General features: G+C 37.3%; 1 protein-coding gene across 4 annotated transcripts in view; it reads left to right on the top strand.

Annotated features, from left to right (window-relative positions):
* LAMA4 (laminin subunit alpha 4) overlaps nt 1-16,276 on the top strand; it is a 153,696-nt gene that overhangs the window by 114,980 nt on the left and 22,440 nt on the right. For all 4 annotated transcript variants that reach the window (XM_071218633.1, XM_004455854.5, XM_058307300.2 and 1 more), the window contains 7 exons: nt 2,251-2,424; nt 3,060-3,205; nt 3,649-3,811; nt 7,884-8,017; nt 8,494-8,665; nt 11,075-11,206; nt 13,979-14,121. In XM_071218633.1, the coding sequence (XP_071074734.1) occupies nt 2,251-2,424; nt 3,060-3,205; nt 3,649-3,811; nt 7,884-8,017; nt 8,494-8,665; nt 11,075-11,206; nt 13,979-14,121 (1,064 nt within the window). The remainder of the gene's footprint in view (nt 1-2,250; nt 2,425-3,059; nt 3,206-3,648; nt 3,812-7,883; nt 8,018-8,493; nt 8,666-11,074; nt 11,207-13,978; nt 14,122-16,276) is intronic.

The raw sequence follows: 16,276 nt of genomic DNA, 5'->3' as shown, positions 1-16,276 counted from the left end.
CCAGGTACAGACCAGATTACAAACATAATCCAATATCTATTTTGGGAATTTGTAACAATATCAAACTGCTACACAAGGGGTCCATGAACTTGAACTGAAATTCAAAAAACATTATTTTTGTGTTGATGTGTTGGTGTGGGCATGATATATTTATTAAATAATACACAGTATAGTGTGGACTTAGTAAGGGTCCATGGTTTTCACCTGACTGGCAAAGGGGTTCTGTGAAATGAAAAAGGTTAAGAAGCCCTGCTTTAGAGGGAGGGCTCAACACCTGTAGGTTTAAAAAGCTACCCAGATCTTTCTAATCTGTAGTAAGGCTTCAGAATCATGGATTTAACGTAATCAACAAAGTTCACAGAGCCAAAGAAACCAAGTAAAGCCAACACAAACGTAAGACTCAATCCATTATGTTGTTATCATTATTCATTACATTAACAGCTGTTTTGAATCAGTTACTATAATAATCTTGCCCATCTGTCCTATAGCTTCAGTAAATCATCTGTTACAATAGAGATTATGTGACACTTTTACTGACCACTCTGTAGGCTTGACTACAGAATCACATAAGGACTAAGCTATATAAACTCAGCAAAGACCTTCTTGTGAGACATTTGTACATAAGCAGCCCAACAATGCCATAACTAGGGCCCATGTTGGTAGTAAAATCTCCTGACACATCAATTAACATTTGGCAGTGCATTAAAATAGTGCTTATTCTTGGTCTCCTTTCTAATTTTTTAAAAATAATTTAAAGACCAACATCATTTTACAACAAATTATATGAGTTACTTTCTCATTTGACAAGTAGCCTGAGCAGACTATTGACCCTAATTACTGGCAGAAAGAAGAGTTAGACATCAACTATTGTATAATCAAGGAGATCACTTTTGGTACTATGCCCAACTTTTAAATGATACCTGATAAATGATCCCATATTGTAAATTATCTTATTTAGATATCTGGGTGAATATTTCAAAAAAGTTTTTCTTAAAGGTATATCAAGAAATAGCAATCTCAAAGCTAGTTTTATGTAGTACTTTCTTGTAAGTTTATTTATATGGAGTTGGAACTTTGAAGCCTTAATCATCTAAAACCATTTTCTAAAGAAAGTCTTGGCCTTATCTTTGGAGCCCCCTTGGCTCTCCAGAATGAGTTGCTTTCTGTTCAGACATGCATCCACCGTAGACTCTCAATTTTTACAAATGACTTTAATCCCACACTCCTTGATTGTTTATTAAGATGTATTGCTCTTTACTCAAGAGCAGAGTAGGACGCCTGTATTCCAGGGGATTTGGAATGTATTGAAGTCACTGACAATCAACATTAACCAAAATCAATATTATTTAGTGATGTCAATATTATTTTAAGAGATTTGCACAAATGGCATAGGAATATGTAGTACATCCACTTCCAAATACTCTGAAAATCACCTCTGAATCAGACCCATTCAGCAGGGAACAGGGGCCCTAACCCATATCATAGCTGGGGCTCTTAGAAATATATTTACTGAATTGTGCTTTGTTGTGATGCTTTTCTAAAAATCATTACAAGAAACATCTTAATAAACCTGTCATTACAATTATAAAGATAGAGCAAGGCACTTGGAAGCTCTTCAGAGTTATAATTGTTCCTATTTTATCGATATGGAAATTGAAGCAAAGAGGAGTAAGTAACTGGTTCATAGTCACACAGCTAATAAGTGACAGAACCTGATTTTAAACCCTGGTCTAAGACTCCAGAGTTGCATCCAGATTCCTCTCAACACTACAGACATAGGATGTTGCCTACACCCTCACTTAGTGCGCCTTTTATGAAGCCCCTGGGGAGAAAGCCCTAGCTGAGTTAATACCCAAGATTAGTTATATATTAATACTTCTCCTAAACAATTAACTTTTGTTAAATTGTATGGGGCTTATTGATTGTGTAACTAACCAGGTATCCCTTCAAGGTGTTTAGCTCACCTAAACCAAGTGGTAGTTCATCGTGGAATTCATATTTATCCTCCTCCTTAGATCTACTTTGTCACCCTTTTATGCTTTCTTTCATTCCACTTTAAATGTAAACTCCTGCAATTTTGCCTTAAATCTTTCCTTCAACAAAGAGAGGATATAAATAAGTAAATAAAGTAAATAGAGGAGAGGAGAGTTCAGGAGCACCTATCGTGAGAGATACCCCCTGAGAAGCATGGGAACCTGGGAAATCACACACTGTGCCCACTACTTTAATGAAACAATTTTATACCTCCAGATTCAAGTCTCCATGATGTTTGATGGCCAGTCAACCGTTGAAGTCCACCCCAAAACCAGTGTGGATGACTTAAAGGCCTTTACATCCCTGAGCCTGTACATGAAACCTCCTATGAAGAAGCCAGAAGCAACAGGGACTGCAGATCAGTTTATCCTCTACCTTGGAAGCAAAAATGTAAGCACATGAGGCTTTAAAAGAGGGAATAATATTAAAAAAGAAAGAGAGGTGCTTTGACTTTTTCCTAAAAACAAAACTACCTATGCAAACAAATTCCCATTCTGGTATCTCAGATGATATAAATCATTTTAATGGCAAGACTAAACTGGTAATTCAAGGATAAGTAATTCCTTCTCAGTATGCGGTATTTCTGCAGCTGCTTCATATCGTCATCACACTACTAATGTTGAGGAGTCTGAAGGCAGCATTACAAGGACCCTTGAAATAACAGCTGCCTATATATGTTTGATGCCAAATCCTGTCTGAAAAAGCATAGAGACCAGTATTGTTGGGCTAGTCAAGCAATGTTATCACAACTCCCAGCAGCTGTCTAATTTCCCAAGCCTGCAATTGCTTCACTCCATGTCTGGGATGGACACTAGAGCACGTGCGGGGGGCAGCACTCGGATGCAGCTACAGGGAGGCTGTAAAAGAAGAGTCACTGCCAGTCCAACAGGAACTCTGGATAACAATACAAGGCAGGAGTCTCTTCTTTACAGCCAAGTGTTTGGGTAGCTAATTATCTTTTAAAGAAATGAAAAGACAATATTCATTCCTATGGATTTTTTTTAAGTGACTTCTTGACATTTCAGGCCAGAAAAGAGTACATGGGACTTGCAATCAAAAATGATAACCTGGTATACGTTTATAATTTGGGAACTAAGGATGTGGAGATTCCCCTTGATTCCAAGCCTGTCAGTTCCTGGCCTGCTCACTTCAGCATTGTCAAGATTGAAAGGTGAGGTGGCTCCCTGGTCCCATGGTTTATATGCACATTTCATAAGAGATCTATTGAATGCACTCACTCTCACACCCAATCTTCCTGTTGATGTTATAAACAGCATTTTCTTCCCTTTGTTCTTTCTTTTCTTTCTTCCTTCCTTCCTATATTCCTTTCCCCATACCCCAGTTGAAAATAAAAGATTAGAAAAACTGGTCATCATTTCTAAATAGCAATTATTAGATCTCTACTTGGCCAATTCATGAATTAATTCCCAAATGCAAAATGGAATCTTTTTTCCCTTCTCACTGATCGCTGACATTCCATAGATGCTTATTCTTGTGACTAAATTCAATCAACAGTCATGCGATGAGAGAACATTACCATTTTGACATAAAGGGGAAAATTATTTTCTACAAATCATTTGGCTAATAAAGAATGAAAATTCTTTGTCTCAACAGGGTAGGAAAACACGGAAAGATATTTTTAACAGTCCGAAGTCTAAGTAGCACAGCCGAGGAAAAGTTCATTAAAAAGGGGGAATTTGCAGGCGATGACTCCTTGCTGGATCTGGACCCAGAGGACACGGTGTTTTATGTTGGCGGGGTGCCTTTAAACTTCAAGGTAAGAAATCCAGCCATGTTTGTTTTTTTAAGTCCCCCCCCCCCCCCGCCCCGTTCCATGGCTCCCTTGTCTGTTTACTAGTCTGCTCATTGTTCTTGCTTGCTGTTTCTGCTCGTTTTCTGCTCATTTCATCTTAGGAGGCACCAGGAACTGAACTCCCATGTGGGAGGCAGGCACCCAACAGCTTGAGCCACATCTACTCCCTGCTCATTTTTTTTTTATTTTTGCTTGCTGTCTACTTGTTGTTTGCTCACTGTCTTGCTCCTTTTTTCTTTTTGTTGGTTGCCTGCTGGTTGTTTTTTGCTTGTTGTCTGCTCAGTTTTTTGCTTGTTGTCTGCTTGTTGATTTTTCTCATCGTCTGCTCTTTTTTTTTTTTTCATTGTCTGCTCTTTGTTTTTGCTCAATGTCTGCTCATTGTTTGTCTGTCTTCTTTAGGAAGCACCAGAAACCAAACCTGGGACCTCCCATGTGGGAAGCAGTCACCCAACTGCCTGAGCCACATCCACTCCCCAGCTATGTTTTAAAATATTACAAACCTACAGTGACTGCTTTTATAAATCCTTAATACCTATAGTGATTTGGGAATGGAAAAAAAACCTGATTATCATTTTAAGAAAGAGGTTCATTCATTGGTGGTAGAATTCTGAATCAGGATTCTATAAATCTAGTTGTATAAATATGGTCTCAACTTCTCATTTTTCATCGTCAAGTGCTTTCAAGTTCTAGTTAACACTTGAGGATCAAGTCATTTCATTCAGATGAATACATCTATTAATAATACCTGCTGTTGCAGGAGGGTCTGGACCTGTGTGTCATCACAGTTGGGATCTAGTCTTCAGCTTGCAGATTGCAGTTTCAAAAAATCGGTTTTTTCAATTAATATAGACATAAAAATCGGGGATGAGCGAGGGCATGTACTAAGCAGAAAGTATGGGCAATGAAGAAGCCTATGAGAAACTAATGGATGTGTCCACATTCCAGTTTGTTAATTTTCTTTGGAAGGTTTCATTAGCCCAAGAACCAGAACTGGTGGTCTAAATAAATCTTCACCTATTAAGCTGGGAGCCTTATGGGAAAAAACAGATCCAAAGGTGCTTATTTTTCTGGACAAAAGATTTCCTGTTGAACAACTGAGCTTCCATAAATTTTAGCCTGTGCTATCTTTTGGAGCTACTTCTTGCATGAGTTTATTTTCCATGTAAAGACATTCTTCATTTTATTTATGTTAAAATTACCTCTTAATGAGGAACATACTAGCTCTAATATTCAGTGAAAAATTTAATGATCCTTTATCCACATTCCTTATTATTTTATTAATTTTATTAGATAATGCTTCTCATTTTTTTCCAAATTTATTTTTATTTGATAGCATCAAATGACTCAATATTCCTTAATTTCTGACTCTTTTTCAAATGCCCTTATTGTTCCTATTGTTCTTCCCTGTTGTTTCTCCAGCTTCAAAATGTCTATTTTCTGTTACATACGTTTTCAATTTTTTTTTTATTTTTTAAAAGATATTTAGATTACATAAAAGTTACATAAAAATTATAGGGGATTCCCATATCCCCCACTCCCCACACTGCCCACATTTACCCACATTAACAACAACCTTCTTTGCAACTGATGAACACATTTTGGAGCATTGCCACTAAGCATGGATTATAGTGTACATTGTAGTTTATATTCTCTCCCACACAATATTGTAAGTTAAGGCAAGATATATATTGGCCTATATCTGTTATTGTAGTGTCATTCAGGACAATTCCCAAGTCCTGAAAATGCCCCCATATTATACCTGTTTTTCTTCTCCCCAACCTCAGAACCTCCAATGGCCACTGCCTCCACATCAATGATATAAGTTCTTCCATTGCTGGCATCATAATAAGTCTATCATAGAATACCAGTAAGTCCACTCTAGTCCATAGTTCATTCCCCAATCCTGAGAGCTCTGGGATGGTGATCCCCACTCTACCTGTAATTGAGTGGGGGCTTTAGTCCCATATGGCCAATGGATGGAACTCTTGCTTGTAGTTGTAGACACTCTCAGTTCCTTGGTATTGTGGTTGTCCATCATCACCTCCTTGTCAGTTGTCCTGGGTGAATCCAGTGAACTGAAGAGTAGGTGTTGCAACTCCGTTGAGGCTCAGGACCTAGCTGGCACATGGACAGCCCGAAGATTCAAGTGTCTTAGACATACTTACCAACTCCAGTACCAACTCAGCCAACATCATCTTGTTGGAACCTACATACTTTAGCAAAAAGATCTCTGGACGTGTGATTGAAACTCAGCTCCACCAGACTATGAGAGGACTTTGGGTAATTTATAACCCCTCTGAGTCTTAGCTTCTTCATTTGTAAATAAGTAAAATAGATTTTTTCACATAGTCATTAAGGAGTGTAAGCCAAGTAAAACACCACATAAAAGTGTTTTGTAAACCATAAAATGCAACGTAAATATATTTATTTATTCCTTACCTCATTATGAAAGGATTTTAAGCAGTTTACAAAAATACATCCAGGAGTTTTAAAAGTAAGGAAGAAAAATCAAAGTTAAGGGGGGAAAGGACTAGAGAAAAACTTAATGAAGCAGTGCTGAGGCTAGATCTAGCACACTCACTCGAGATGATACCAGTGAGAGCCTAATGTGGTCAGCAGCCAGTGCAAAGGAGAAACCATAAGTTAAGGAGACCACTGCTCAGAAGGAGAATAAGCATGCTTCGAATGCAGGGCCTGATAAACATTTCCTGTGACTGCTAAAGTGGAAGGCATCATGTAACACAGTGAGCACTATCTTCCCAAGTGAGTTTTCACAGAGATTTCCAAAGTTGGTCCTCAATGAAGGATGAAGCTATGGTGAAATGTGGTAAAGGCAGTTCTACAGAAGCCCACATGCATGGTTTATTCCAAAATCAGATTTTATAGTTTCTGAGGAATGGCCACCTGGATATCCTTCAGCATAGCAACATACTTTCTTCAGCCAAGCTCTTGATTGGAGTCAAGTGAGTTCAAGGCTCTTCCTCCTGGCAAGTCAGCCCAGAGTTTATGTTTTCTATTGCTGCCTCCATGAAGTCCCTTGTGTTTTACTGAGATGTAAACTGAATGACATAAGGCAGTTTTCTTGTTTTAACATAGCATTATTATTTGGGTACAGGGATAAGAATTGCCATAAATATTCAAGTATGGGCATTACCTTGTTTTATTGTGATTGGACAATGTTTTTGTTGATGATGATTGTGGCCTTTCTATTGATGTCAAATTAGACATTTGGGTCACGAATGCATAAAGTTAGTGTATCCTAGCTTGCTTTAGGATTCAGAATCATGTAAAGTACTTGTTATAAACACAGGTGACCAAGGTTGTAAAGGATGAAAAGATTAACCATGAGTAAAATTCCTAAGAAAACCCCTAGAAGGATATTTATCCATCTTGGTTAAGTAAACCCTTCCTCAATGGCAATAAAAAAACACCAAAGTTTTTAAATACTCACTGATGGAACTAGTCCTATTTCCCTTCTTTCTAGCTTTGGGACAGAGGCCAAATATAATGCAAAATAAATGGCTAACTACTCTATAGTCCCCTTTGCTTTCATTAATCCAGCCTCACTTTCCTATAAGTCATACACAAAAGAACATAAACTCCCTGACAACCCATGTATGATCAGAAGGAGGAGAAAGGCTCAAGAAAATGGAAAGTAACTCTAAGGTTTTCAATTACAGCATATTACTTAGTGGTTATGGACACATTACTGAATCTCTCTGAGACTCACTTTTCTTCTCTTTATATGATAAAAATGCCAAACTCACAAAACTGGTAAAATGTTGATTCACTGACTAGCATGTGCCTGGTACATAGTATATACTCAATAAATCCCATCTTCTCTAAGCTATACACAACTGATAAATCACTGCTTATCTAAATTATTTGGCATAGAGTGGACACAAACTCAAATCTAGAAAAATATTTATATCAATGGGTAAGTCCCCTTGATCTACTAGTGTTTCATGGTCTGTTCTATGTCATCTGGGTGAGATATGATCAAGAGATGGTTGACTTTCTTTTCTCTGTCACACAGCTCCCTGCCAGCTTAAACCTTCCTGGCTTTGTTGGCTGCCTGGAATTGGCCACTTTGAATAATGATGTGATCAGCTTATACAACTTTAAGCACATCTATAGTATGGACCCCACTAAGGCAGTGCCCTGTGCCAGGTAAGAGCCAGTTAAGAGTAGAGAAGACTTTGATAGTCATGCAAAAGCAGCAAGGTATGGGTTGATATTCAGGCTTTCAATCTTCCCTTTGGGGAAACCAGTTTTGAAAGTGCATAATACCCATGCCTACAGAAATTTAAAAATAAAAGCCCTTCAGTTATTCTCTACTTCAGATGAGCACTGAGCACTCACAAGCATTAAAAGTGTTAAACAATTTGGTTGCAGCTTTGATTTAGAATTCCAGAGGCTAGAGTTTCACTAGAGTCTTCTGTCTTAGTGCAAGGATAGAGCAGAAAATCATTAAGAACAATTCACTTAACTTACCTATAAAAACTTCTTGTCGCTTCTGTGGAGACAACAAGACTTCAGTTAAATGCTGCAAGGTCCAAGGTCCGAGCAAATGGACTGAAAGAGCCTCACTTGAAAAACATAACAGAAACTGAAAGGTTCAAGTGATCCTGACATTTCCATTTCAGAAATAAACTGGCCTTCACTCAGAGACGGGCTGCCAGCTACTTCTTCGACGGCTCCAGCTATGCCATGGTGAGGGACATCACGAAGAGAGGCAAATTTGGTCAGGTCACTCGCTTTGACATAGAAGTTCGAACACCAGCTGACAATGGCCTTGTGCTCCTGATGGTCAATGGAGTAAGTAAAAGAGAAAAAAAATCCTCCATCTGCTCTTTTATTTCCTTTTCTTTCAGCTGCTCATATTTTCAGGAAACTTCCCAGGTTGATTTTGTCATGTCATCAAACTGCATTTCTAGTTTAAAAAGCAAAATTAGATTTTTCTTCAAGAAAGTGATGACAGGAATAAATAAAGACAACTCCAAAATGCATTCCCTTCCACCTCATTTTTGGATGGGTTTTTAACATGCCTTTTAATATACTAAAGAAATTTTGAGGAAAATCAGCATCAAGATCTAGGCAAGCATTGCGCCTACAGAAATTTAACACTGCTCTTCTATTTTAATCATATACTCCAATCAATTAAAAAAAATCTTTGCAGGCTTACTATATATAAATATATATATAAATGATATACATGTACTACACATAGATGCATTATAAAAAAAGCAAAACTAGAAATAAAAGACAAATTATATAAATATGAAATAAAATGTTTTAAAATTAATTTTTATTTCTAATGATAGAAAAATATTTTTGCTCACTAAAAATTATTGTTAATAGCAGTGTTAGTGAGAGCAATCTAATCACACATGCTTAATTATTTTTTAAAATCTTGTTAAACCCTTTGTGACAGTCCAGTTTATTTCAATATGATCGCTTACTTGCTGTTGAAACTGGAAAAGACACCTCACAAAAATCAAAAATAAAAAAATATATCCTGGCTATGTTTACCAAATCATGACACCATTTTTCGGTCTCACTACCAATTAGCGAAAGTTTTCTTTGAAATTTGATTGGTAAATTTCCCTCTTTCCTGATGTCAGTTCTTGCAAGCTAATCAGATATATAAGATTTTATAAGCTTTTAACAAACAGATTTGAAACCAATGAAAATCTTCATTCAAAAGATTTTTAAGCAGGTTAGAAATTTCTTCCTGCAGATGTTTTAATATACAGATATGATATTTTTTATAGGTAGCACATTTACATTGTTTGCATTAACAAAATCAAAATAAACAATATAAAAATTCCCAAACATCCGTTTCAAAACTCATCTCTCCAGAGCACAATTTCTTTAAAAAAAAAAAGTTACTCTCTCATCCATTGTTATAATGACACCTTTACCTGGAAGCAACAGCGCAAGCATGTTTATTTTTTTTAAATAACCGGTAGGTGTCATACTACTGAAAGACATGTTATCACAAATAAAGGTGGGCAATTTTTGAATACTTGATTTTATAAAGAAAAATGTGTAACTCTTTTTAAACTTGACAGCCTTTTTAGTAATTTACAGAGGATAACCAGCAAACATCTATAAGTCTCGAGATTTTACATCACTCCATATCTCAACACAGAAGTACTGTAAATATCCTCTTATTTAAATCATATCTTTCATAAATCCATGTGACAACACATAAACTGCTATAAATTACTAAAAGCTAAAAGTGAAGAAATGGGTGAGAAGCCACTGTCATTCTTTCAAGTGGAGAACCCCACTCAGACTCACACACTACCTGAAACCCACTGAAGTCTAATAGAGGGACGAAATGAAGGCCCAGGATCAATTCACATATTAATTACTGCAGATTAATTTCTTTCTCCATTTTAGATTTTTAAAAAGGATAATAAATAGAAGTTGAAATATTTTCTTTCTAAACCCCAATGGATCATTTTCCACACTCCTAGAAGTATGCAAGGTCTACTCAAGAGATCACTTTCTATAGAATAGGGACTTTATTACAATGTTATTTATCAAATCCATCAAATTTTTTTATTTTTTAACTATCTTAGGAAAACAAGCAAACTTGACCAGTAAATTACTTAAAGTTACAGAATTACTTTGGTTCTAGGATATTGTGGGTCCAAGTGCATATATAACTTCATATTTATTTACATACTTCCCATGTTTCAAAAGAATAAAGAGATTATCTTCTTTTTCTTATATCCATATTTGCCAATAATTTGGGGGGATTATTTCAGAATACTTTAGAAATATTTTCTCAATATTACCCATTATTATCTCAAAATGTATACAATTTGCTTCTACTGGATTGTTAAAATTTTCAAAAGTTGCCCGAAGACAAGGCAGTTGACTACATATCGTCTATTATACTCTCTTTTCAAGACTTTATATAGGTTAATAATGTAAACTTAAAACTTCACCTATTAATTCATAAAGTAGTATAAAAAACAAAAAATACATGTGTTTTAAATTGTGGCTAACACTTAAACTGGTATGTTAAATATGGGAAATAACTGCTGATATGAAAATACTAGGAATTTTTATTTCAGAGTAAGAATTTCATGAGACTTCCTCAGTCTTTGAATAATTTCAATAATAAAAAATACAGTGTCATTCCTCAAATTTAGCTAAATCTGCACTTTCATAATAGCAGATGCTCACATCTTACAACTTCTTTGTCCTCAGAGTATGTTTTTCAGTCTGGAAATGCACAATGGTTACCTACACGTGTTCTATGACTTTGGATTCAGCAATGGCCCTGTGCATCTTGAAGACACATTGAAGAAGGCTCAAATTAATGATGCAAAATACCATGAGGTACAAATCGTCCTATTTTTATTTTTTGTACATAGAGCTATTGATCTAATCAGATGATCACATGAGGTAGGATAATTAAACTAAACACCTTCACATCTAGAGAGCAACTAAAAAGCCATCATCTGTCCATCCCCAGAATTACATTTGCTTTAAAAGATGTTGTTGTCATATCAACATTTCTAATAAAAGAATCACTGAAATATTCCTTTTAATTGCTTTATTAAACAAAAGGCCCCTATTAACGCTATCTCGATGACAATGGCACTCCTGTAGAATCCTTCTGTACATTTGTTGAAATTGCCAGAGTATAGATACACAGGCATTTTCACTTACCCTTTGATACCCACTAAATGTAAAAAGAGTAAATTTAAGTAAACATAAAATTTCCTTTTAAACCTTTATCCAAAATTTAGAAAATACTAAGTTTCCTTATAAAGATAACCCATAATGAGTGTTCTTTAGTCTTGAAACAGATGTGGGGAAACGGACTTTGGCCCAGTGGTTAGGGCGTCCGTCTACCATATGGGAGGTCCGCGGTTCAAGCCCCGGGCCTCCTTGACCCGTGTGGAGCTGGCCATACGCAGTGCTGATGCGCGCAAGGAGTGCCGTGCCACGCAAGGGTGTCCCCCGCGTGGGGGAGCCCCACGCACAAGGAGTGCGCCCATGATGAAAGCCACCCAGCGTGAAAAGAAAAAGCAGCCTGCCCAGGAATGGCGCCGCCCACACTTCCTGTGCCGCTGATGACAACAGAAGCAGACAAAGAAACAAGACGCAGCAAATAGACACCAAGAACAGACAACCAGGGGAGGGGGGGGAATTAAATGAATAAATAAATCTTTAAAAAAAAAAAAAAGAAAGAAACAGATGTGCTTATACTGATAATACTTCATCTAGGTTTTTATTAACAGCTGCTCTAAATCTGTAGCTTCTTATGCATATAAAAGGCATAATATCTTTCTTTAAAGATTTTATTACTGGTTTTTTGTTTTGTTTTTGTTTTTTTAGGAGGTACCAGGTATTGAATCAGGACCTCATATAGGGGAAGCAGGTGCGCAACCACTGAGCTGCATCTACTTCCCAATATCTTTTAAATTGAGCCAAAATGCAGAGAGTAGGAAGCTATATTTCCTTTTTTTTTTAATTTTTTTATTCATTTTTTAAAAACATTACATTAAAAAAATATGAGGTCCCATTCAACCCCACAGCCCCCACCCCACCACTCCCCTCACAGCAACACTGTCTCCCATCATCATGACACATCCATTGCATTTGGTAAGTACATCTCTGGGCATCGCTGCACTTCATGGACAGTGGTCCACATCATAGCCCATACTCTCCCACGTTCCATCCAGTGGGCCCTGGGAGGATCTACAATGTCCGGTAATTGTCCCTGAAGCACCACCCAGGACAACTCCAAGTCCCGAAAACGCCTACACATCTCATCTCTTCCTCCCATTCCCCGCACCCAGCAGCCACCATGGCCACTTTTCCCACACCAATGCCACATTTTCTCTGTGGACCTTGGATTGGTTGTGTTCATTGCACATCTATGTCAAGAGGGGACTTAGATTCCACATGGATACTGGATGCAATCCTCCTGCTTTCAGTTGTAGGCACTCTAGGCTCCATGGTGTGGTGGTTGACATTCTTCAACTCCATGTTAGCTGAGTGGGGTAAGTCCAATAAATCAGAGTGTAGGAGTTGAAGTCTCTTGAGGCTCAGGGCCTGGCTATCATATTGTCAGTCCAGAGATTCAAATCCCCTAGATCTATCTTAAACCCCAGCACCAACTACAATTCCTGTAAAGTAGCATGAAAGTCTTGTGAAAAGAGATCCCATCTGTGTCCAAGTTCCATCACACAGAAATACCAGCTCCAAAGAAGGGCCAACTGACATGGCAGTGAACCCCATCTGCCATGACCATAGAACCTGTGGGTCTCTTTAACCCTCAAAAGAATCAATACCTGGGGCTGTATCTACTTTATCTGTCTCTGAGACTCTGCTCAGGTGTGCATAAGGGCAATCCTTCTGACAACCTCCAGACTCTTTTTTAGAGACTCATAGCCATATAAACTCATTTCTCCTTTCCATTTCCCCCTTACATTAGGTCAAACAGCATTTCAAACTTCTGTTATTATATGTAGACAGGGATATTCTGCTGGTCCGCGTTGAACCTTTAATTCAAGGTCATTTTCTAGTTGCATCATCAGCTGGTATTTGGTAGTGATTCCTCAGTGCCAGGGAGGCTTATCCCCGGGTGTCATGTCCCACACTGGGGGTATATTTCCTTTTTTAATTTAAAGTTCATACCCTTCGTGAGGATGGCTTACAATAAAAGATGAATATTTTAGCTATTTCTCTGACCATAGCATATTCACCAATTCATTAAAGCCACTCACTATGTAACCAACAAAAATTGACACCTAGTAACATGCTTTCTAGGGTTCAGAAGCACCTGATTATAATTCCTTCATAAATCCCTCCAAAGGAAAAAGAGAAAAGAGCAGGTCTCATGACAACATTCTTCTTGGGCCAGCTACCTCTCCATATAGACATCCTTCCCCATGAAATATGACCTGTTGGTTGCATAGGGAAGAGTTTTAATGTGTCTGAGTAAAAATGGAAAATCTATTCCCCATTTTGTGAAAAAAAAAAACAAGCAAAAGGACATGGAGGACCAGCTGTTATAACCAGAATAGTTAAAATATATAGTCTTTAAAAGGTTGATTAGTAAACAGTTGATCAAGACTTACATTATGTTATTTCTCCTAGATCTCAATTATTTACCACAATGATAAGAAAATGATCTTGGTAGTTGACAGGCGGCATGTCAAGAGCATGGATAATGAAAAGATGAAAATACCTTTTACAGATATATACATTGGAGGGGCTCCCGCAGAAATCTTACAATCCAGGTAAGATTTTTTGTTAAATAGCTGCTTGTTCCAAGTAATGTATTGGGCTGAGTACTAAACACCCAGAGAGTTCCAGTTAAAGGTTTAGGTACCCACCATTCACTACCTTTATGTGTCACCCATTCATGCTCACACAGGCCCTCTGCAGCAAGCCCTTGTAAGCTCCCTTAAATTAGCATCAAGTAGGTGCAATCTACAGGTTTCTTTAATTGTTGTATTATTTCTGGTCTATATGCTAATGCAATATTTCTCATTGACGAGAAAAGGGGCAGAACATATGTATTGTATGAACACAAAGCACTGTTGTGTACCTTTACTTTTGTTTATTCTTAATTTAAACTTATTTTGAATTCTCAAATAGTATCTAATGAGGGTACAAACATTTTAAAGGTAATCCAAGGGATTGTGGATTATGTATTATATAATGAAACATTATCCTAATTTATTAAAAAATTTCAGCTCTTATTGTAATCAATTCATAGCAGCAGAAGCCCTAAAGCTGAGAAGCAACTTTAAGATAAGACAGTCCAATTGTTCTCAACCCTGGTTATCATTTGAATAATCTGGAATAATCTGGAGAGCTTTAACAAGTGCCATTGCCTGGGCCCTGGTCTCCAGAAATTATAATTTAATTGATTTAAGGTAAGGCCCCAACATAATATTAAAACAAAAAACAGAAAAAACTCCCAAGTAGGTGATTCTACTGTGCTGCCAGGGTTGGGAATCCGACCTCCCATCCAATCCAGAATCCTCCTCTCCAATGATCCTCATATCTCTCTTTGAATGAATTTATTGGTGGATATGTGATGCCTCGGAAGACAAAAAAAAAATCTATTTTTAATGGCTTCAATTGTCAAAAGCTTTTCCTTATATTGAATCAAAATTGATGCAATTGCCCTTCCATGTTGCAATGCTTCATATTTAAAGAAGATTCCCTAAGCTTCTTTCATATCCTTCAGCTGTAACAAATAGGACCCTTAACCATTATGATCACTGTTGTATCACCCCATCTGACAATTATCATCATACTCCATGCTTGGTCTTGTTAGAGAAGAATATGTGGGACTGTTACTTCCCTTAGTTTGCCTAGTGTCTATCTAAAATACACTGAAGTCATTACAATTTAATCAAAACTAACTTCACGTGCATTCAACATCCAATAACATATTTTGGGATACCTCCTATATTCCAGGCATAATAATAAGTACTGGGATTACAGTATTGAGCAAGATGCCAACCTGGTCCTAAAGATAAAAGATTTTTTACTTTCCTATTGAACCAAAGGCCCAAGGTTCCCTAAGACATTCCTTTTGTCATAGTCAGTGTCTTAGTTTCCCGGCTGCTAAGACAAATGCCATACAATGGTTGGCTTAACAACAGAAAGTTTTTGACTCTTGGTTTCAGAGGTAAGAAGGCTTGCTTCTTCCTGGGGTCATTATCATCTGACTGGCCCACAGTCTTTTGGGTTCCTTGGCTTTTCCGTCATATGACAATGTACATGGTGGCATCTTCTCCTTTCTCTTTTGGGTTCTGTTGACTTCCAGCTTCTGGCAGCTCCCTATGGTTTCTCGCCCATATCCAATCTCCTTTGCTTATAAGGACTTCAGCCATATTGGAGTAAAAGGCTGCCCTCATTCATTTTGGTGATAATGACATCACCTTAACTAATAATATCTTCAGTTGTCCTATTCACAAATGGGTTCACACCAACAGGACGAGGCACTGGGACTTGAGCAAGCCTTTTGTGTGGGACATTATTCCCTCCCCAGCAGTTGATTACAGTATGTTACAAGTAAGGCCAAGAAGATGGGTTCATTACCTAAGTGGATTAGTGGAAGTCTGAAGATCTGGGTTCAAATCCTAATTCTACTATTTGTTATATAAGAGAATAACTTGCCATCTCTTAATTTCATTTTATAGGTTAAACCACATCATTCCCAATAGTTGACTGCTTTTGAACTACAAATATATCAGTTCCCTGTAGTTCAAATTAATAATCAACTGATAAAAAAGAAATAAATCATATTCCCATCTATTTCACTGATTGTTATAAAGATGAACTAATGTAAGTTAGAAGATTTTGAAAACGTGAAGAAGAAAACAAGATGGCAAGACCCAAAACAGAACTGTTTTGGCCAAGATTAGACATTGTATA

Source organism: Dasypus novemcinctus, chromosome 11 (assembly GCF_030445035.2).
Source record: "Dasypus novemcinctus isolate mDasNov1 chromosome 11, mDasNov1.1.hap2, whole genome shotgun sequence".
Lineage (NCBI taxonomy): Eukaryota > Metazoa > Chordata > Mammalia > Cingulata > Dasypodidae > Dasypus > Dasypus novemcinctus.
This window is presented reverse-complemented; position numbering and strand designations above follow the sequence as displayed.